Here is a 22,162-nt window from a genome sequence, read left to right as displayed (position 1 = left end):
TACACACAACATAAAATTTACTGTAATTTATCCTAGCCATTTTAAGTGCACAGCTCAGTGGCATTAAGTGTATTCACACTATTGTGCAACCACCCCCCACCATATCTCTCCAGAACTTTCTCATCTCCCCAAACTGAGACTCTGTCCCCATGAAACACTGACTCCCCGCCCCCTGCCCCACCCTGGGCTCCTACCATCTACTCTCTGTCTCTGTGGACTGGGCTCCTCTAGGGACCCCCGTGAGTGGGATCATGCAGGATTTGTCCCTTTTTGAAATTTTTAAAAAAATTTATCTTTGAGAGAGAACGCGCGTGTGCAAGTGAGAGAGGGACAGAGAGAGAATCCCAAACAGGCTCTGTGCCTTTATCACAGAGTCCGACTCGGGGCTCGAACTCACAAACCTCGAGATCATGCCCTGAGCTGAAATCAAGAGTCGGTCGCTTAACTGACTGAGCCACCCAGGCGCCCCAGGACTTGTCCTTTTTGATTGACTTACTTCACTTAGCATAACGTTCTCCGTGTTTATTGATGGTGCATCATGTTTCAGGATTTCCTTTCTCTTTAAGGCTGAGTAATATTCCATTGTATGAATGGACCACACCTGTTTATCAGTTCATCCATCGGTGGACCCTCCAGCTGCTGTGCCAGGGTGTGATCATGGAAAGAGGAAGAGTCTAGAAGGATAGTAGAGGTGGACCCAATGGAATTGGTCAAGCGATTGGTTGAGGAATGTGGTTTTTAAATTTTTTTTTTAATGTTTTTATTTATTTTTGAGAGAGAGAGAGAGAGACAGACAGAGTGCGAGTGGGGGAGAGGCAGACGGAATCTGAAGCAGGCTCCAGGCTCTGAGCTGTCAGCACAGAGCCCGACGTGGGGCTTGAACTCACGAACTGTGAGATCATGACCTGAGCCAAAGTCAGACGCTTAACCGGCTGAGCCACCCAGGCGCCCCAGAGGAATGTGGTTTTTAAAAATACGCCCAAAGGGATGCCTGGCTGGCTCAGGCTGTAGAGCATGTGACTCTCCCTCCCTCTCCAGGTCATGAGTTCAGGTCCCGTGTCGGGTGTAGAGTTTAAAGTAAAAAAAAAAAAAAAAAAAAAAAAAGCAAACAAAAAACATCCACAAATGTTTTCTTTTTTTAAGTTTATTTATTTATTTATTTTGAGAGAGTGGGAGAGAGAATCCCAAGCAGGCTCCGTACTGTCAGCATGGAGCCCGACTTGGGATTCAGACTCACAAACCGTGAGACCATGACCTGAGCTGAAATAGAGTCAGGCACTTAGCCAACTGAGCCACCCAAGCGCCCCTCCATAGTGTTTTGACACTCCTTTATTTAAAAAAAAAAATATTTTTTTTTATGTTTATTTTTGAGAGAGAGAGAGAACATGAGCAGTGAGGGGTCAGAGAGAGAGGGAGACACAGAATCGGAAGCAGGCTCCAGGCTCGGAGCCGTCAGCACAGAGCCTGACGCGGGGCTCGAACTCACGGACCGGGAGATCATGACCTGAGCCGAAATCGGATGCTTAACCGACTGAGCCCCCCAGGCACCCCGACACTCCTTTACAAAAGTGGAGCCTAATTCTCTTCCCTGTGAGTGTGGGCTGGACCAAGTGAGTTATTTCTTACAAACAAAATATGGCAGAAGCGATTGTGTCCAACACTCTGAGACTCGGTCACAAAAGTCACCGTGGCCTCCCTGCTCTCTCTCAGATCACCCGCTCTGGAGGAAGCCAGCTGCCGTGTTTCGAGAACACCCAAGGAGCCCAGGTGGCGAGGAACTAAAGCCTCCAGCCGAGAGCCATGTGGGCGGGGCTTCTCCGGTCATCACAATTCCGTTTGGAGAGGCTCTCTCTCTCTGCCTGCCGTGTGGACAATGGACGAAACGGCAGAGGTGAACGTACGCCCCCTTGGGAAGCAGCCACTGCAGTCATCCACGTAAGCACTGATGGTGGCCTGGATTCGGGTGGTGACAGGGGAGATGGAGAGAAGCGGGCGGGTTAACAGGGTTGCTGAAGAAGTAAAACAAACAGAATTTGGGGGAAGAAGCGACTCAGGTAACTTCATCGACGTGGGAGCTGAGGACTGAACCGGCGGTGCAGGGTGGGGAGAAGGTGACGTGACAGGTTTGGCTGTGGCCACATTGAGTCCATGCCCCCCAAATGTCCAAAGGCCTCCATAAATATAGCTACTTGTATGATAAGAGTAGACTAGGGGCGCCTGGGCGGCTCGGTCGGTGGAGCGGCCGACCTCGGCTCAGGTCACGATCTCACCGGTTTGTGAGTTTGAACCCTGCATCAGGCTCTGTGCCGACACAGCGCGGAGCCTGCCTCTGATTCTCTGTCCCCACCCCCCCTGCACCTCCCCTGCTTGTGCTCTCTCTCTCTCTCTCAAAAACTAAACCTTACAAAAATAATCAGAGTAGCAGACGCGGAGAAATCCTAGGGTACACCAATGGCTGGAATAAGCAAATTTCAACTTGTTATGTATTTATTGTTATTTGTTGTTTATTCCATAAAGTTTTATTCCTTGCGTTTGCACCAATCAAGCGCGAATCAAGTGTCCTGGGGCAGCTCCCCTCCAAACACTCCTCTGCAAGCAGCTGGCAAAAGGGGAGAGAGAGAACAAGGTTCCATGGCAAGTTTGTAGTGTGGATCTGGCCCTGAAGTGACTTCCGTCGCTTAACCAGATCAGTCACAGGGCCATTGGCCATGATCATCTTACCTCCCATTGGCCAGGCCAATCACGTGGCCACACCTAACTGCAAAGGGTACTGGGAAATGTAGTCCAGCCATGTGCCCAGGAGGAAGTAGGAAACCCTGATGGAAAATGAGCCAGTCCTTGCCAGGGTCTTATTATTGTCCCCATCATTTCTGTTACTATTTGCCCTTATCGTCTGCAGAAATGACGCTTGACGGTCACCCATATTTCAGGACCCGAGGAGGGTGAGAGGTGCTGCCTGGTATGTCTGGAAGGCTTCCTGAAAGAGGAGGTATGGATGATGTGGCTTTGAAGAAGACAGAAGCCAAAGATCTGAGAAGGGGGAGAAGAATAAGAATCTGGCGTGACATCAGGGAAGTCGTTCCTTCGTTCCTGGCCGCGCGGAGCCTGGTGGGCCAGGGTGAGTGCCAAGGGGACCCAAGGGACCGAAGTGCCTGATTTGTGTTCAGAGTCTCCTGGTTGCTTGAGGAAGCAGATTGCCAGATAAGATACAGGACACCCAGGTAAACCGGAATATCAGATAAACAACGCATGATTTTTTTTAAGCCTAAGTATATCCCAAATACGGCAATGGGACGTACTTATGCTAAACTATTACTGTCCTTCTGGAATTCAAATTTAACAAGGCATCCTGGAGTTTTATTTGTGGGGAGGACAGAATGTAGGGGAGGTCAGGTGCTGGTGACTGATGGTCATGGATGTGACATGGGCCCGATGTGCAGGCCATATGCCCGGAGGTATTTGACGTCTGCCCTGAGAGGGGTAGCCCTGGGAGGCTGTGAGTGTAGGAGGGACAGGCCCTGACTTGGGTAAGGGGCCCTCAGACCCAACTCCGGGACTTGGCAGCCACCTGCCCCCATGGATTTCCCCAGCCTAGGGCCTTTCCCCTTCAGCAGGGCTGACATTTGGGGCCAGATCATTCTTTTTTTTTTTTTTTTTTTTTTTAAGTTTTTATTTAAATTTCACTTAGTTAACATACAGTGTGATATGAGTTTCAGGTGCACAGGATAGTGATTCCACACTCTTGTACATCACCCAGTGCTCATCACGACAAGTGCACTCCTTCGTCCCCATCACCTATCTCACCCATCCCCCCACCCCTACCCCGTGGTAACCAGCAGTTTGTTGTCTGTAGTTAAGAGTCTGTTGGGGCCAGATTTTCTTGATTGTGGGGGCAACCCCATTCACTAGGGATGTTGAGCCGCATTCCTGACCCCCCGCCCACTCAACGCAGCTGGGAGCACTTGTAGTCATGACAACCACAAATGCCCCCAGACCTCGCCCAGTGTCCCCTGGGGGCAGAGCCACGCTGGGTGAGACTCACTGGGTTAGGGGATTCCATTGACCTCCAGGAGACTCTGCATCCCATAATCATCTGACCTACTGAGGTCCTGGGATACCGCACACATTTATACACACGCATCAAGGGGCACCTGGGTGGCTCAAGGGACACCTGGGTGGCTCAGTCGGTTAAAGTGTCCAACGCTTGGTTTCAGCTCAGGTCATGATCTCATGGTTCGTGGGTTCCAGCCCCGCATTGGGCTCTGTGCTGACGGTGAGGAGCGTGCTTGGGACTCTGTCTCCCTCTCTCTCTGCTCCTCCCCTGCTCTCTCTCTCTCTCTCTCTCTTTCTCTGTCAATAAATAAATTCATTAATTAATAAGCAAACATTTAAATACACACAACAAGCGGGAGGGAGAGAGGAGGTAACTCACAAACACTGGAGGGGTCACCCTGATTTGCACCGCCTGACCCATCGGGGACTTATTCTGGTGTCCAGTGTGAGCTACGGATGAAACTCAATTTTACGCCCAAATGATGAACGCAAGGTTTCTCCCCCTTGGCACTGTGGACCGTTGGGGCTGGGTCATCCTCTGGGGTGAGGCCATCCTGGGCATTGCAGGACAATGAGCCGCATCTCTGGCTCCCATTCCCCCCCGCCATGCTCGGAGTAGCCCCTGTTCCCCTCCTTGGGGACAGCCCTTACGACTGCTGGTTGCCCAGAGGGCTGAACCACCCCAGCCGCGGACCCCAGGTCTAGGCACTCTAAGAGCCCAGCAAGGAAATGGGTCTGGAGCGCCAACCGGGGCGGGGACGACTGCCAAGTCTTGTCCCTTCCCCTGGTCTTCTGGCCATCGGGAGAAAGCGATACCTAAGTGGCTGCGGTGTGAGAAGGAGGTTCAGGCATGTCCCCCCCCATCCACCGTGACTCATCTGAAGCCTGTCTTATGAGACAAAGAAAGGGCTGCTCATACCGTCCAATAAAACTTTTAGTATTTAGAAGTTTGGGCGCTTAATTCTGGCACTCCTGGCTCACGGGTAACGCTGCCCCCTCCAGCGGCTGGCAGCCGGCGGTATCCACAGGCGCACCGGTGACGATGATGGGAACCTTGGCCTCCACACGGGTCAGGGACCGCGGCAGATGGACCGTGCTGACCAGCTCATAGCGGGTGCTCATGATCTCGCCGTCCCGGGTGCTGCTGCTCACGGACAGCACCTGCGGGAGGTTGAGGGTGCTGACGATCTTGGTGGTGTCGAAGGGCGCGATCTGGGTGTCGGCCTCCTGCCGGAGCACCTCACTGCTGTCCTCCCGCGACCGCCGCTCCGCCTTGGGGGTGAAGCCCTCGTACCGCGCGTGGGCGTAGAGGGCGAAGACGACCGTCTTGATGCGCTTGCCGGTGTGGTTGCCGATCTCCGTGGTGAAGACAATTCGCTCCCCCGGTGCGAAGGTGTTCTTTTCCATCTGGATCTGAAGGCGGACGGTACCCTGGATGCAGCAATGGTACGAGACTTTCTTCTCAGCCTCCACGAACAGAGGGTTCTGGAATTGGGGAGGATGGGCAACCGTGAGGGGTCACGGCCACGGGATCCGCTCGCCTGCCTAACGTTCCTCCGCCATAGCTCCTGCAAGCCTGGAACCACTGGGACTCTCCTAAGTAGGAGGCCCCGAGGTAGGATCTGGAGCCTTGGGGATTTAGCAGCCAAAAGCCTGGCATCGCCTCCCAGCTTCCTTTACTCAATTCCCTTTGCCTTTCTGACTATCAGTTTCCTCCTCTGCAAAAGAAGCCTTTGAAATCCACAAGACCCTGGTTTACCCCCACCTCCATTGCCTACTTGCTGTGTGACCCTGAGTAAGTGGCTTGACTTCTCTGGACCTTGGATTCTTTCTTTCTTTCTTCCTTCTCTCTTTTTTAATGTTTATTTATTTTTGAGAGGGAGAGAAGACAGAGCGTGAGCAGGGGAGGAGCAGAGAGAGAGGGAGACACAGAATCGGAAGCAGGCTCCAGGTTCCGAGCTGTCAGCACAGAGCCTGACGCAGGGCTCGAACCCATGAACTGTGAGAGCATGACCTGAGCTGAAGTCGGACACTTAACCGACTGAGCCACCCAGGAGCCCCACTTTGTTTCTTCTTTTAATGTTTATTTTTGAGAGAGAGAGAGAGAGAGAGAGAGAGAGAGAGAGAGAGCACGCCCATGTGAGCAGGGGAGGGGCAGACAGAGAGGGGGACAGAGGATCCCAAGCAGTCTCCGTGCTGACTGCAGAGAGCCCGATGTGGGGCTTGAAGTTTCAAACCGTGAGATCATGACCTGAGCTGAGGCAGGTGCTCAACCACCTGAGCCACCCAGTCGCCCCTGGTCATTGGATTTCTAGAAGACAGGAGATGTCTTGCCAGAGACCTAGGGTTTACCCAAGTAGTTCAGACTTTAGGAGAAAATATTCCGGGCTCTGAATTACAAAAGAAAACTGTAGAGTTGAAATTATGTAACGTGTTTCAATAAATGCCTCAAAAGGCAGCGGTTCTATCAACTTAGCTGCTGGGTTGCAGATAAAGTCACACATTATATTTACTGCGTGGCTTGGGTGACGTTTTACTTTTTATTTGTGAACAATATTCTAAAGGATTCAACGTGATGTGGGGTGGGCTTAGAATAATCGCTCTCCACTTTTGCTGGCTTCCGGTATCTTCTTGCAAAGGAACTTGATACTTTTACAAGTGTGTGTGTGTGTGTGTGTGTGTGTTCCCCTTCAGCATACCAAAAAGACAGAGAGGAAAAAAATCGTGCAAAAAATACTTGCAAACGCCCCTCCGACTCCCCATTAGTGACATCGAGTTGGTCGCTTGAAGCTGGCTCTGATGGGAGTATTTTCACCAGGGAAGTTGGTAAACATTACACATCAGGGCTGCCCCCCTGGTTGCCCCGCTGCCACGTTCCCACAACCTGCTTCATCAGCGTTTACAAATTCTCCTGATTTGTTCCAGATCGCTGCTCATTTAAGGAATAAAATACCTGGGGGCGCTTGGGTGGCTCAGTCGGTTGAGCACCTGACCCCTGATTTCGGCTCAGGTCACAATTTCACGGTTTGTGGGTTCGTGCCCCGTGTGGGGCTCCGTGCTGAGTGTGGGGCCTGCTTGGAACTCTCTCTCTCTCTCTCTCTCTCTCTCTCTCTCTCTCCTGCTTGAGTACACACTCTTTCTCTCTCAAAATAAATTAACAAACTTTAAAAAAAATTTTTTTTTAACGTTCATTTATGTTTGAGACAGGGAGAGACAGAGCATGAACGGGGGAGGGTCAGAGAGAGGGAGACACAGAATCCGAAACGGGCTCCAGGCTCTGAGCTGTCAGCACAGACAGAGCCCGACACGGGGCTCGAACTCACGGACTGCGAGATCATGACCTGAGCCAAAGTCGGCCGCTTAACCGACTGAGCCCCCCAGGCGCCCCTAAATTAACAAACTTAAATAATAAAAAATTTAAAAATATATCAGTGTCGCACAACTATGTGAATGTATTTGATACCAATGGTTAAGTGGTAAATTTTATGTATATTTTACCACAATTTAAAACAAAAAAAATAGGGGTGCCCGGGTGGCTCCGTCGGTTAAGTGTGTGACTCTTGATTTTGGCTCGGGTCCTGATCTCATGGTTCCTGAGTTCGGGTCCCGCATCGGGCTCCACACTGACAGTGTCTCTCTCAAGGTAAACAAATAAACTCCGATAAATAAAATAACAAATAAAACCAAGCTCTAGTTGAGGCCCCCATGGGCCCCTCCCCAATGCCATCCTCCCACCCCTGGCCCTCTTCATCCTGAAATGGGGGGTTTATCATATCAGCGGATATTTACTTATTTGTTTATCTTAATTTTTTTAAACATTTATTCATTTTTTTTTTAATTTTTAACGTTTATTTTTGAGACAGAGAGAGACAGAGCATGAACGGGGGAGGGTCAGAGAGAGGGAGACACAGAATCTGAAACAGGCTCCAGGCTCTGAGCTGTCAGCACAGAGCCCGACGCGGGGCTCGAACTCACGGACCGCGAGATCATGACCTGAGCCGAAGTCGGCCGCTTAACCGACGGAGCCACCCAGGCGCCCCATAAACATTTATTCATTTTTGAGAGAGAGACACAGTGTGAATGGGGGAAGGGCAGAGAGAGAAAGCGCTGAAGTCGGGTGCTTACCGGACCAAGCTACCCAGGCGCCCCATATCTGCAGGTTAAAAAAAAACTCAGACACAGAACACCCCACAAAGCAAATATGCAACTGTGAATTAATATCAAGTCAACTCGCTTGTAACCCCCATCCAAGAAGAAGAAGGAATTTGCTAGTTTTTTCCCCAAAGTCCCTCACACTTGCCCAGGCGGCAACCCCACCTGCAAAGGGCAATATCCTGAATTTCACGGTGATCAATTTGTTGTACCTACACATTTGTTCTCCTACGACATACACAGAGGGACCTACACCAGATTATTGTCTCAGAAAAAAGTGTGTAAAGAATCACATAGCGGGGCGCCTGGGCAGTTCAACTGGTTAAGTGTCCAGCTCTTGGTTTCAGCCCAGGTCATGATTTCACGGTTCATGAGTTCAAGGCCCGCACTGGGCTCTGCGCTGAGAGCACACAGCCTGCTTGGGATTCTCTCCCTCCCTCTCCCCTGCGTTCTCTCTCTCTCTCTCTGTCTCAAAAATAAATAAATAAACTTAAAAAGTATTTTTTTTAGAAAGAATAATGTAACAAGCACAAATGTGTCTTCTAACCAGCGGAAGAAAGGAAACGTTACTGATTTGACTGAAATTGGGTGACTTTTGGGTGCTTTGCCCCATTTTCCCCTCCCCTTCTTTTCCAGACTGGTATCTCTCATTTTCGTATGAAGTTTTCCTTTCTTTCCTTCTCTTCCCTTCTCTTCTCTTCTCTTCTATTTTTTTTAGGCAGGCTTCATACCCAGCACGGGGCTTGAACTCACAACCCTGAAATCAAGACCTGAGCTGATAGCAAGAGTCGGATGCTCAACCAACCGAGCCACCCAGGTGCCCCTCATGTCAACTTTCATATTACGTAGAAATGCATCTGCTTGTGGGAGAAGCATACAATCCTGTTTTACATATCTTAATGCTTTAAATAAATCAAGCTGTCCACGTTCTCCAGCAACTGGCTTTTCTAGCTCAGCATTCGGGGCTCCAGATGCATTTGTATCAACACACCTGTTGTTCTGGTTTGTTTGCACCATGGCCACTGAGCGTGTCCCAAAATAGTGTATAGTTTATTTCTTCAGGCAGCCCCCCTCTACAAGATGGATGTTTACATAGTTTCTATGTGTTAGGTGTCAGAAAAGGGCTAGAAGGAACATCCAGACATCCGGACGACCTTTCTTCTTGGACTTACACAGGAGAGTTGCTCTCCGCCACCAGCTGGCAAACGTCTTCCATAAAGAAACTGGTAACAAATATTTTAGGCTTTGTGGGCCACGTACAGTACCTGTCATATATACTTTCTTCTTCTTCTTTTGTTTTTTAAACCATAACTCATGGTCAAATCGTAGATTTCAGGGGCGCCTGGCTGGCTCCTTTGGAAGAGCGTGTCACAAACACATAGATTTTAATATCGTGACAGGGAAGACAACCTGTGTTTGCATCTACGTCTAGGTCTGTGAAAGAGACATCGTGTCATGAACTAATACTTACCCATGACACATGCCTGCTGGTACTTTCTGTTTTACTGTATTCTACTTACTGTATTCGTTTAGAAATGTTCGCCACAGGGGCGCCTGGGGGGCTCAGTCGGTGGAGCGTCCGACTTCGGCTCAGGTCGTGATCTCGCGGTCCGTGAGTTCGAGCCCCACGTCGGGCTCTGTGCTGACAGCACAATTTCACAAATCTCAAAACCCCCCAGTGATCTCAAAAAAGCCTGGGGTCCGCCGGGTGGTTCAGCCAGTTAAGCTTCCAACTTCCCCTGGGGTCATGATCTTCTGATTGGTGAGTTCGAGCCCCATGTCAGGCTCTGTGCTGCCAGCTCGGAGCCTGGAGCCTGCTTCGGATTCTGTGTCTCCCTCTCTCTCTGACCCTCCCCAACTCGTGCTCTGTCTCTCTCCGCCTCAGAAATAAATAAACATAAAAAAAAAAATTAATCGCCACCCACCAACCATATTTTCTTCATTTCCTATTCTTATTTTATTCTCTGTTCTGTTTTCTTCTTCTATTTAACACACACACACACACACACACACAATGTTTGCAACCCCCCAAGTTGGCTTTTTTCTAATACTTTCCATTTTGGCCTTATGTATTCTTGCATTTTATACAAATGAACTGGCATGCCATTAAATTGATTTTCCAACCCATGAATGGGCGTGGTCTGAGGTTTGGAAAACACCAGTCCAGATAGGATTGCTTTCCCTTGGAGACCTAGGGCTGACCCCTGACCCCAGGTGACCTCACCTCTACCCTCAGCCTCTGACCCCCTGCCTCCTCCTCCCTCTCTGCCTCCCTCTCCTCCAGGAGGCTAATTGCAGGCAGTTTTATTCTAAATCCCTCCAGTCATTCATTCGAAAATTCCTCGCATGCGTTAGAACCCTGCAGGTGTTAAGGAAGTGGCTGCCCTAACTCAAGGCCAAGCCTGTACCTCTGGCCTGTGGCTGAGAGAGGGGCCAAGAAGTACCGACGATGGCCCAGTGGCCTCCCACGCTAGGTCAGGCAGGGTGGCCAAAGCCCTCTGATACCCAATAATGTTGAGGGTACAAGCCCCACATTGGATTTCCCGGATCTGGGAGTGTCTTAGAGCCCCGCATTCCTTTGGCATAGGTGAGCCTCTGGGGGTGGGGGGTGGGGGGATTCATCCAACCAGTATTTGTTTGCATCGATTTAGTGCCAAGTTCAAGGGAAACCCATAGCAGTTAAGACAAGCCTAGTCCCAGGGCGCCTGGCTGGCTCAGCCAGAGGAGCGTGTGCCTCTCGATTTTGGGATTGTGGGTCCGAGCCCCAGGTTGGGTGTAGAGATTACTTAAATTAAAAAAAAAAACAAAACTTAAAAAACCTAAAAAAGAAGTAAGACCAGCCCAGTCCCTGCTCTGGTGGAGGCAGCGGGCCGGGGGGGGGGGGGGGGGGACGAACGCATAACTGGCACATTGAAAATGAACCAGGTCATTTCCGATGAGGCTGTGGTGGGATGCAAAATGGTGGGGGAGGGGCAGGAGGGAAGGAGACGTGGGGTGGGGGCTCGCTTAGAGTCAGTGGTTAGGAAATGTCTCTGGGACAAGTTCCTTTTCCAAACGGTACTGACTCCTGGAAGAGGCCCATCTTTCAAGACTCTTAAAGGTACAAAGAGTGGAGAGGAGGTGAAGAGATCGGAGCCCTCGAGCCTGGCTAAAGGGAACGGGAAAACAGGGCAGCCACTGTGGAAAAACAGGCTGGCGGTTCCTCAAATGTTAAACAGGCTCCTCATCTGACCCAGCAATGCCCCTCGAGGTATCAGGCCAAGAGAAACATGCAAAACTTTGTACGACCTGTGCAGTACCTTGACTCTATGCAGCCGAGAGGCGGAGGAGACAACCCAAGTATCCATTAGTGCAGGAATGGATACACAAAATCGGGTCCCATCTGTGCCCTGGAATACTCTTCAGCCATAAAAAAAGGATACATCACAGACGGGGCCGGCACAAAGGCGAGCGGGTGGGAGATAGCTGACACACAAAGGCGCCGGACCCTACGATTCCATTTTCATGGAATGTCCAGCACTGGCAAACCCAGGGAGAGAGGAAGCGGATCGATTAGTGGTTGCCAGGGGCTGGGGGAGGGGATGTGGGGAGTTTGAGGGGTGACAGCTAAGGGATGTAAGATTTCATTCTGGGGTGACTAGAACGTGCTAAAATCGACAGAGGGGCCGGCTGCACAACTTTGTGAACACACTAAAAGTCATTGAATTTGCGCACTGGAGGAGGGCGATTATAAAGTATGTGAAGTATATCTCAATAAAGCTGTTTTGTTCTGTTTTTTTTAAGTGGAAGGGGAAAATGTCTGCTCCTCCCCCCTGCCCAGCTCCCCTCCCAGGGGGGCAGTGGCTGTTTTGTCAGTTTCTCTGGCCTCCTTCCGGAGAGTCGTTTGCTACACCTGCAAGGAAGTATATTTCACGCTCTCACCACCGGGCTGCCGCGGGGCTCGGGGTTCTTGTCCGGTCTTTGTTTCTCTTTAACTTTTCCGTAGAGTATACCTTGGACAGCACCCTGCCGGTTTCATTCTCCTAGCAATGAGCATTTAGGCTGATTCCAATTTTTTTTTTTTTTTTTTTTTTTTTGCCACCAAAACATTGCTGTAGGAGGTCACGTCACGCGTGAAAGAATATCAGTAGGAGAAATTTCTAGAAGGGCAGTGGCTGGGACAAAGTGCATGTTCACTTTCATTTGGATAGATGCAGCTAAAGTGCCCTCTGTTGGGGTTGCGACAGTTTATTCAGTGACTACGTGGCCTCGGAGCAGAGATCCGAAGGATGAGGAGGAAGGAGAGGAAGACCATATCATAGTGTTCCAGGCGGAAGGCACAGCCCGTGCAAAGGCCCTGGGGCAGGCCCAGGCCTGGAGTGTGGGCCGAACATTGAGGAGGCCCATTTGGCTGGAGCAGAGGGAGCAAAGGGGAGGGAGGGCAGAGGGGAGGGCAGGGTGGGGATGGGGCAGGTCACTCAGGGCCTTGTGGGCAGCGGGGACTTTGGCCTTTACCCTGAATGAGATGGGAGACGGGGAGGGCCGTGGGCAGAGGAAGGTCATCACCTGACTGCCTCTGGCTGCTCTGAGGGCAGACTGGGGTCAAGAATCTGCCTGTACCTGGTTGAGCCCCATCACTGCTCACTGCACCAGAGAGGTAACCTCTGCCCCGGTGCCCCAGCTCCTGCCCTCACCCTGCCGCCTCTTGTCTATCCTCCCCAAAGCAGCTGAAGGGAATGAAATGACGACCCTCTGCCCACCAGGGCTCCCACCTCCATCAGAGGTGGGCCTTGTGCCCCAGGGCCTTTGCACGGACTGCTCCCTCTGCCCAGAACCCTCTACCCCAGATGTCCACATGGCTTTTCCCCCTTCTCTTTCAATTCTCTGCTAAAATGTCACCTCCTCAAAAAGGCCTCCCTTGACCAGTCTGGTTAAGACAGTACTGAGTAGTCAGAAAAACCCAGTATTTTCATATCCTCAAAACGCATGTGTGATAAATAACTCCCTTTGCTGCTATGATCTTGATTTTAGATCTTCCCACTTACTGGGCACCTCCTGGGTGTGCAGACTTTATGCTGAACACTCTGCGGTCTTCATAGGCGCCCATCAAGGGAAGTAGTTTTCTTCTTCTCATTGCACAGATCAGGACAGTCAAGTCAAGGCTCCGGGAGCCGGGGTATTTTGTTTTGTTTTGTTTTTTAATATTTATTTTTGAGAGAGAGAGAGGGACAGACAGAGAGCGAGTGGGGGAGGGGTGGGGAGAGAGAGAGAGAGAGAGAGAGAGAGAGAGAGAGAGAGAGAGAGAATCCTAAGCAGGCTCTGCTCTGTCAGTGCAGAGCCCAAGGCGGAGCCTGAACTCACAAACATGCGAGAGATTGTGACCTGCGCTGAAATCAAGAGTCAGCTGCTCAACCGATCCCCCCCACCCCGGGGGGCCCCCTGGGAGGTGTTAATTGCCCAAGGCCACCCAGCTAATAGCATATCTGCCAACGGAATCACAGGCTGGGTCTGACCCAGCACCGACATTTCCAAAGGGAAGGCCAGAGGAGGGCCATAGTTCACTCAGGGCTGACACAGGGGGCAGATGGTCAAGCGGCCTTGAGCTCAGGCCTGATCATCCCAGGGCTGGTCCACCCCTCCAAGCATCTACCCTTCCTGAGACCCTCCAGGACCATCGCAAGAGGTTGGCTGGGCTCCAGGTGATTCTTGTCACACACATAATAATACTGGAGTTGGCGGCTGGGACAAGATTCTGGGGCACATCCTCCAACCTGCGCCAGGCACTGTGGGAAGTTCGGGATTTACATGAAACATGAAATGGAGGTGGGTGGGGGGTGGGCTCTGGGATTCCTACCTGGATCTTGAAAACTAAAATGCCAGCCATCTGAGCCACCATGATCTGATAGGAGTCCCCAGGGAAGTTACTTGGCCCAACGTCACTCCACCCACCTTGACTTCTACCTTGACTTCTCTGCACCTGGCCCTCCAGGAACCATCTAGAAAACCTCCTTTGCTTAGCCAGACCAACATCACATGGCCTTTCCTTTTCCAGGGCCAGAGGCCACCCCCTTCCATGCCTCTTTTTGTGGGGGCACCATCTCTGCTGTCTGAGGGCTCAAAGACCCTGGAGAGTCACCGAGCATCCAGGCACCTTTTTCACCCGTGGGTCACAGGGAGGTCTCTGCTTAGTCTTGACTTGTTGCAGGGTCAAGGGCATTGGGGACCACTCATTCTCTGTAGGGGGCGTCCAGGGCACTGGGGGGTATTGAACAGCTGCCCTGGCCCTACCTACTCAATGCCAGTAGCTCCCCTCCCCCCAGCTGTGACAGCCACAAATGCCCCTGGACACCACCCAGTGCCCCCTGGGGAGGCAGAATTGTCCGGGCTGAGAGCCCCAGCCTTGCGCCTGCCCTGGTTTCTGATTCACCTTTTGTGAACTTGGCCTGGGGAACCATCCGTGCCTTTTCCTTCTTCCTGGTGGGGGCCACCTCTGTCCCCTGCCTTCCCACCTCCCCCTGCCTCCCGTGAGCTTTGGGGACAAGTCCGACCCCTGCTCCTCTCCTATCACTACCTGCAGTGCGTTTTCTTGATGGAAGTCTGAGGTCCCTTGAATCAACAAGTACATTCTCTTCTTCGCTAGAACGTGCTCCCGACCCATGCAGGAGGCTTGCACGAAGTAGGAGACGTGGCCAATTTTGCTGGCGAAGGTAGAAGGAAGCCTGGGAGGTAAGTTGAAATGGAAGTCAAAGGTGTGGCTGCCTGCACTTAACCAATTATCTGAAAGCAAAACACACCAATGCCATCAGAAGGTTCTAGAATCTTTTTTTTTTTTTCTTCCCCCCACTTTTTATTTATTATTTTGGCAAGGGCTTTGTTCTGGGCCTGGCCCGCCCATCCCCGAGCTAGGCTGAGCTCTGTGCTTTTAGGGCTCTGCATGGTCTACAGATCTCAGGCCTAGGCCTCAGCTGGGCTGGAGGGGGATGGCCCCGGGCGGGTGATGTGGCTGGGGTGGTCACCCCAAGCTACCCACGGGGATGTGCTCCCCGCTACTCTGGATCTGCAAAATTGGAGGTCCCGCCCTCAGACACGCATTCATTCGTTCAACAAACACGCTTGGGCTCATGCTTTGGGGGGGGGGGGGGAATGCTGGGCAATCAGAAAGGCTGGTATCTGACGCTGGGGGAGGTCTGGGCGAGGACTGTTTGCTTGCAAAAAGTAACACTTATGACGCCTTCTTGTGTGCCCCACGCTAGTCTAAGCCCTTCGTATACCATTAGGTCACGAAGTCCCCAACACAATCTTATGAGGCAAGACTTTCTGGCTCCCATTTTCCAGATAGGTTAACTGAGACACGGAGAGGCAACACGGCTGCTGGCCAGTAAGGCCTGGCATGGGGCCGTTCCTGCCCCAGAACCTTCTTTTTCCTTTTTTTAATTAAAAAAAAATGTTTTTAAAGTTTGTGTATTGTTTGAGAGAGAAGTAGAGTGTGAGCGGGGGAGGGGCAGAGAGAGAGAAAGAGACACAGAATCTAAAGCAGGCTCCAGGCCCTGAGCTGTCAGCACAGAGCCGGATGCAGGGCTCGAACCCACGAACCACAAGGTCGTGACCTGAGCTGAAGTCGGACGCTTAACTGACCGAGCCATCCAGGTGCCCGCCCTCTACCATTCTGACCCCTAGAAATCTGCACAGCTGCTGTCCCTCCCATCGCTCAGTAGTCACCTCTTTGAAGGGACCTCCGTGACCTCCCTATCTAAAACTTTTAAAATTCTAGAATGAAACTTTGTCTAGCTGAGCATTGGCCAAGAGTTGTGGAACACCCGGGAACACCCCCGTGAACACATTTTGGAAAGGACATGTAGCTCCAGGGCAGCTCAGCCTCCCTGGTGTCTGTCCAGACTTTGGATCTGAACGTCGTGGAGTCGGGGCCGAGTTATTCTTTCCCTAGAATGTCTTCCCTGCCCCTCTCTCTTTCCCGGTGACCATAGGACTCCTTATCTTTGTCTCCTCGGAGTTCACTGCTAGAGGGAGACTCATCAGTAAAATCACAAGAAAGGTTTTTTTACTGGCCTCCCAAAGTGGTCATGGGGCTAAGGATAGCATTTTCCAGGGGAACGACTTTGATAGTTCATTTCGAATAGCTGGGTCCTGCTCAGCTCTTCCTGTCTTGTTATTTTCGTGTTGTGAGTATCTGATGGTCATTGTTATACATAGCCTCCTTCCTGGGGAGGAACCAGGCCTCTGCCCCTGTCCGGTATCCCTGGGGGTTTGTTGATCAACTAACACATGTGTTTACCTTCCAGACCCAGCTTCCTATCATGGCTAGAGTCGGCTGCTGGCTTGGTCCTTACCCTCTACTGGGAATGTCTTCGTCTTGTGCACATAGTCGGCCTTGTTGTTGCAAATAACATCCCTGCTATAATCACGGGATGCCCCGATTTCTTCATTCCACTCCACGTAACCCCTTCCCACGAGCTCCACCTTCACCATGGGGTTCACCAGGGTGCTGTTCAGTATGAGAACCACCTGCCCTTCTATGCTGGAGCCGGCCGGGTAGACCACATCCTTGGGCAACACTAATTCGATCGACTTCACCACAGACATGGGGGGTTGGGGTGGTGGAGGAACATCCTCGCCCCTCCCCCATGACACTGAGATCCCCGGTTCCTTGGCCGCGGTGAGGTCACCTGTCTGTGACATCATCCAGCCAGGGTTCTGGGAAGGGGCCTCCAGTGGCCAGGAGGGGAGACGAGGCTGTTGTTCGGGGGGGGGGGGGGGGGAGGTGGGACGGCTTGGGAATTCCAAAGTCCTCACTGGTTGGGGAAATGACAACCTGACCACTTTTTCCTAGGAAATAACAAATGAATACGCAAAAACAGCCACAGACCCTAACATTCCTGCCACACTGGGAACGCCTGTCATCGTGCCAGGAGGCCAGAGGCCTGGGTGGGAAGAGTTCTCACAACATTCCGGTAAGGTAGGCATCATGAGCTCTGCTTAGAGATGGAGAGGAACGAGGAACGAGCCCCAAGGGATTTTCTGCTCTGTCAGATGGCCCCCATGTGCGGTACGCGTGCTTCTCAGGGTTCATACGCTGGTTAGGCTCACCCGCTTCCGTTGTCATTTTAATGGCTATTTACCCCAGTCGGAAAAAAATTATGGATATGGCCAGGGTACGAAGTCTGGTGTGTCCCGATCGAAGACGCTTAGAGTGTTGGGTGCTCCACTTTGCACGAACACCCTCTCACGCATCTGACATTTCCCTTTACACCCGTGTCTCCCCCATCGAATGGGAAAGTCCCTCCAGCGTGGGAGGAACTTTGTGCACACCCACGTCGGCTTGGCTCCAGGCCTGGTTCAGACAAGAGGGGTGTCAGTAAAAGTTTGTCGAGCGACTTAATGACCTTCAAGAATATATGATTTTGCAAAAAAGGAGACCGAGGCCTTGTGCCCCCCCCCCTAACGGTTTTCTTGGTGCCTGATCTGCGCGTGGGCTGATGCCTAAGTGGGAGGGCCGCTGGAGCACGAGAGGTGCCAGGAAATGTCCGTTCTGCAGACTCCGGCAGGCCTCATTCATGGTCTTTGCTGTGTCTTGCTTTATTTCACACGATGTCTTCTGTAGACGTTGCCGTCTTGTCTCCTAAGCGGTTTGTCAGCTCTTGGAGATGCTCGGCTAAAATCAAGGTGTTCTGGGATTCTGGGGGAGACTCTCGCCCTGTTGCCTGTTGACCTCATCGTTCCAACCTCTCCTTCCCCGGTCTCTTCCCCTCTGACTTGGCCTTTCTGCCACTCTCTTTCACTTATTAGGACCCTTGCGATGATTTGGGGCCAGCCTGCGCAATCTAGAATAATCTCCCTCACCTAAAGACCTTTAATGTAATTTAATCTGCAAACTTCCTTTTGCATTGGAAGCTACCGTATTCACAGGCTCCAGGGATATCTTTGTGGGGGACATGATTCTGTCTGCCACCTGGGGACATAACAGAAGGGACTCTGCTCACTGCCTTCCCATGCCGCTCAAGACACGAAGACCAAAGTCCTCCTGGTGGCCCTTGAGGCCCCAGGTGACACCTCTCGGACCTCATCCCCTCTCTGCCCAGCTACGCTGGCCTCTTGGCTACGCTCCCCCCCCACATTTCTAAGCCTTTTCCCGCCTCTGAGCTTGGCCGTGCCCCCTCCACCCATCTGTCCTTGGTTTCTATCTCAGATCGCAGCTCAAATGTCATCTGTCCAGAGAGGCCACCTCTCCACCTCAACCGGAATGTCCTCCCTGCCCACTCCCACATGCCTCTCCAGCCACTGTCCTGGCTTTGCTGCAAATAGAATCTGAAATGATTAGCTTGCTTTATTTATTTATTTATTTGTTGCCTGTCTCTCCAGACAAGAATTTACCCGTCTGGAGACCACCAACGGGGGTCGGCCTTGCCCATTGTTGGGCCCCCCAGCTCTGAACACCGTGTCCAGGCGCTTTGTAGGTGCCCAGCATGGGTCACTGTGTGCCCGCCAAGACTGGCCAGAGCAGAGCAAGCAGGGCGGAGGGGGCAGGGCAGTCCTGCCCGCCTGGACAGCCGGAGAAGGCGAGAAAACGAGGCGGGAAAACCCAGCAAACAAGCCCTGCGGGTGGGGAGCTCCAGCAGGCCCTGACGCCAGGAAATAGAGCTTGGGGCGATCAGGCTGGCCATCGGGGTGCAGGCGGTCTCCAGAGGGGCCCCAACATCCCACTGCGGTGTTTAAACATTGATTCCGGCCTTCCTTGCCCTACTGTCAGTGAGTGCCCGTGCCCGGGGAGACGGGCTGTGGGAAAGGAATTAAAAGGTCAGGGGGTCTTTACCCGGGGTCCCTCCCTAGGGCTCCTGAGGGACGCACGTAGTTAGGGGGGCCCAGCTCCCGCCACCGGGCCGGGTTGCACACTGGGCGCGCCCAGCAGAGCGCGCAGGGCTGGGCGGGGCCGTGGCCGGCTGGGCGGAGTGGGGCTGGATCGGGGAGGGGGCGCCCCCCACCCCCTTTCTCGCTTCCCGCCACTGCAGCGGCCAATCACCAGGCAGGCGCCCGCCCCTGGCGCGGCCTCCCGAGGCCCCGCAACTCCCAAACGCCGAGTTTTCGCGGGAAAAAAAATCAGAGCAGCTGGCAGCGCGGCGGACAGTGGTGACCGTCCAGGGCGCTCCGGGTTACGGGCAGGTCGGCGCGGGGTCCGGGGCCACACACGCATCTCCATCGCCATCCCCAGCCGGGCCAGGCGCGCAAGCAGGAGAGCGGATCGGGGCGGCCGGAGAGGTGAGCCTCCGGACGGATCGGGGTGCCAGCCCGGGCCGGGGGGTGGGGGGAAGGGCTCGGTGCACCGGGCGCGGAGACTTTGGAAAACTTTCCCGAGCGGCCCGGGGACGTGCGGCCAGCACGGGCGCACGCGTGCCCCGCGGCGTGGCTGCTGTGCACGCCGTCTCGGGGTCTGCCCCCGCCCCGCCGGCCCTCGGGAGTCGTCCTTGGCAGCCCGGGCGCTGCCCGGGACTAGGGGAACGTCCCCAGAGCCCCGCGGGGGTCGCGCCCGCTGGGTGGGGGAGGGCCCGGTGAGCCGCAGGGGAGGATGTCAGGCTCCGCGCCTGCGCGCGGGGCGCCCCGCGATTCAATTGTCGCGCCCGAGCCCGATTTCGCGCGCCCTTAGTTCCCCGGGCGCGCCTGGGCCAATGGGGAGCGAGCGGGGCGGGGCAGCCGGGCGCGGCGGAGCCAATGAGCGAGGCGGCTCAAGTGAAGGGGGGCGGGACTTGGCGCGCGGGGCCCCTCGGCCGGTCCCGGCGGTGGGGGTGGGCGTGGGCTAGTTGGCGTGGCCCGAGCGGACGGGCGGGAGAATAAGAGAGGCTCAGAGTCCGTGGGTCGGAGTGCCGGGAGCGCGAGACTGCCCGCGGGGCCGCGGTGGGGCCGAGGTGAGTCGCGCGGCGCGCGCGGGGGCGGCCGGGACGGGGCGGCCGGTTGCCATGGCCACCGCGGGGCCGGCCGCGTCGCGCGCACGCGCGCGGGGGGGGGCGCGCGCGCGCCAGGGGTCGGGGGCTCGGGGGTTTGGGCGTGGGGGGGATCGTCCCCCTTGGGTCACACTTAGTTGAGTTACTGGGACTTCTGAAGTTCCAATCCGCGCCGGACTTTTGGGTTTTCCCTTTGCGTCAGTATTAATTCAGAGAATGAATGAATGAATGAATGAATGAATGAAGAAATAAACGAACGAACCTGGCCCCTCACCGTTCGGCCGTGTCCTCCTTCCTCCTCTGGACATGATTGTCTTCCCTCTGTGAAAGGCGGAGTGGGTTGGAGTGAGTGGTCCGAGACGCCGATTGCCTTCCCCTAATTTACTCTCCCTCCTCGCCTCTCCGCCCTTGCTGGTCATTAATGCATTAATTCCTTCACTTTCTCTGCCGGGCCCTGGTCAGCTGTGGCTAGTTCGGGAACTCACGCGCCGGGAGGGCGTTCGAGGAGTTTCCTAGTGTCCTCAGGGTGGACAAAGGCCAAGGTGACCTGAGAATGGCACGGTCTGGTGGTGGCAGCAGCAACGGAACTGACCTAGGGGTCCCGCTCTCTCCCCCTCAGCACCAGCAGACGCCATGTGGATCCAGGTTCGCACCATGGACGGCAAGGTGGCCCACACTGTGGACTCGCTGTCCAGGCTGACCAAGGTGGAGGAGCTGAGGAGGAAGATCCAGGGGCTGTTCCACGTGGAGCCAGGCCTGCAGAGGCTTTTCTACAGGGGCAAGCAGGTAAACCCGCCCCGCCGGCTGCCGCCCGCCCAGCACCTTTGTTCTTGCCTGGTCCAGGCGTAGTACATATACTCTCCCCGCCCCTCGTCCGGTCCCGCTTCACGTCTCCACAGAAACCTCAAATGCCTGAGCCAGGAACAAAGGCTCCACTCGCAGATCGACATACCGGGCAGGAAGCTGGCACTCCAGTCCGTAGCGTTTGGGCTTTTAACTCTGCCTGCCCGGTTTTTTGAAGCTCCCCTCCCAATGATTTCTAGAGAAAGAAGTTGGAGGTGGCCAATGGAGGACGGATGAATTTCGAGGAAGAGCCTCGAATCGCTTACTCAGACACTGGGATGGAGGGGAGCAGGTTTTTTCTTTGAAACACACGCTGCTGCCCCACGGCCTGTACCTATTTAGAGTTTGATCCCACAGAATCTGTTTTCTGGAAATTTGGATCCGCTTGTTCAGAGTCCGGAGATGGCGCTTGCTCGCCAGGAATTTCCGCCGCTCTGGGCCCGCTGTGCAGAGCGAGCGGGACGTTGTGTTTTCCACGGGTCTGTGGGCCCCGCTTTTCCGTCTCCTTTCTTCTCGCTCTCTCCCTGGGCCCCTGGTGGCGTTTAAAATGGCCACCCTTGCTTTCCCAGCTGCCCACACTTGGGACGCTTTCTCCAGGGGCAGCAGGGGGGTTTCCGTTTTTGTCGCTATCTCTGGGGAGATGGCACGTCCTGTGAGTGGGATTTCCCTGGGCGTGGGATAAGATAGCACGACACCAAGCGCCAGTCCCATCTGCAGGGGCCATCGCAGAGTTGGGTGCGCGGTAGGGACAGCGGTGTAGCGACTGTACCGGATTAAAAGTCTTCAGTTGGGGTGCGCGTGCCTGACTTTGTTGTTGCATTTGAAGTGGGTACTGCCGCCATCTGGTGTCTCGATTGAGAAATCAACACTGCGCCTGGCCTGCCAGGATTTTTGGGGGCTGGGAGGATCCAGTGTGCTTAACACGAAATGAGACCTGATGATTAATTTCTTGGGCTTGTGGTGCCCTTGGGAGACCTTTCACCTCCTTCCTGCGACAGGCAGGATGACTTCAATGTCTTAAGAATCTGAGTTAGCCCGCCCTGCCTGGGGAGGGGAAGCCGGTCCCGCGAACTGGGGGCTTTGACTGTTCGGTCGCCTGCGACTTCGAAAAAAGGCAGGGCTGTGAGTAACCTCTGCCGAGGTGCTGTCTTCCGCCTCCAACAACGGCTCATTTCTGTGGCATC

The 22,162-nt window shown here is 53.8% G+C and overlaps 2 protein-coding genes and 1 long non-coding RNA gene across 12 annotated transcripts in view; 2 read left to right on the top strand and 1 right to left on the bottom strand.

The window, feature by feature from the left end:
- The first annotated feature begins 974 nt into the window (after positions 1-974).
- LOC113596409 (uncharacterized) lies at positions 975-16,930 on the top strand. Of its 2 annotated transcripts, XR_008297337.1 has the most exons (5): positions 975-1,590; positions 1,711-1,935; positions 2,931-3,118; positions 14,825-14,910; positions 16,485-16,930. It is a non-coding gene; the product is annotated as an uncharacterized LOC113596409 (long non-coding RNA). The 2 variants fall into 2 exon arrangements; XR_003417145.2 differs by lacking the exon at positions 16,485-16,930 and having other exon boundaries at positions 14,825-15,290.
- Positions 4,970-20,759, bottom strand: ARRDC5 (arrestin domain containing 5). Of its 3 annotated transcripts, none has more exons than XM_027049570.2 (3): positions 20,398-20,759; positions 14,756-14,961; positions 4,970-5,538 (listed from the first exon to the last, which is right to left on the bottom strand). In XM_027049570.2, exons 1-3 carry the CDS (start codon positions 20,552-20,554, stop codon positions 5,011-5,013), a joined length of 891 nt encoding a protein of 296 aa, XP_026905371.1. In that variant the 5' UTR covers positions 20,555-20,759; the 3' UTR covers positions 4,970-5,010. The 3 variants fall into 3 exon arrangements, with proteins under 3 accessions (XP_026905371.1, XP_026905372.1, XP_014928312.2); XM_027049571.2 differs by having other exon boundaries at positions 20,410-20,759; XM_015072826.3 differs by lacking the exon at positions 20,398-20,759 and adding an exon at positions 16,533-19,819.
- Positions 17,033-22,162, top strand: part of UHRF1 (ubiquitin like with PHD and ring finger domains 1) — a 174,016-nt gene continuing 168,886 nt past the window's right edge. For 4 of the 7 annotated variants that reach the window (XM_053220054.1, XM_053220057.1, XM_053220055.1 and 1 more), the window contains exons 1-2: positions 17,033-17,248; positions 20,755-20,921. In XM_053220054.1, the coding sequence (XP_053076029.1) occupies positions 17,185-17,248; positions 20,755-20,921 (231 nt within the window). In that variant the 5' untranslated portion in view covers positions 17,033-17,184. The remainder of the gene's footprint in view (positions 17,249-20,754; positions 20,922-22,162) is intronic. The other 3 variants (XM_053220051.1, XM_053220052.1, XM_053220053.1) reach the window with 3 other exon arrangements.

The sequence above is a fragment of the Acinonyx jubatus genome, chromosome A2, assembly GCF_027475565.1.
Source record: "Acinonyx jubatus isolate Ajub_Pintada_27869175 chromosome A2, VMU_Ajub_asm_v1.0, whole genome shotgun sequence".
Taxonomy (NCBI): Eukaryota; Metazoa; Chordata; class Mammalia; order Carnivora; family Felidae; genus Acinonyx; species Acinonyx jubatus.
This window is presented reverse-complemented; position numbering and strand designations above follow the sequence as displayed.

What these genes read in the sequence shown, in the direction of transcription:
- ARRDC5 (XM_015072826.3), bottom strand. Translation starts at nt 16,884, where the DNA reads ATGATGTCACAGACAGGTGACCTCACCGCGGCCAAGGAACCGGGGATC. An exon ending in GAAGACATTCCCAGTAGAGG is followed by an intron (nt 14,962 to 16,532) that starts GTAAGGACCAAG and finishes TTTTGCTTTCAG; the next exon opens with ATAATTGGTTAAGTGCAGGC. An exon ending in ATCAAGAAAACGCACTGCAG is followed by an intron (nt 5,539 to 14,755) that starts GTAGTGATAGGA and finishes CCCCAATTCCAG; the next exon opens with AACCCTCTGTTCGTGGAGGC.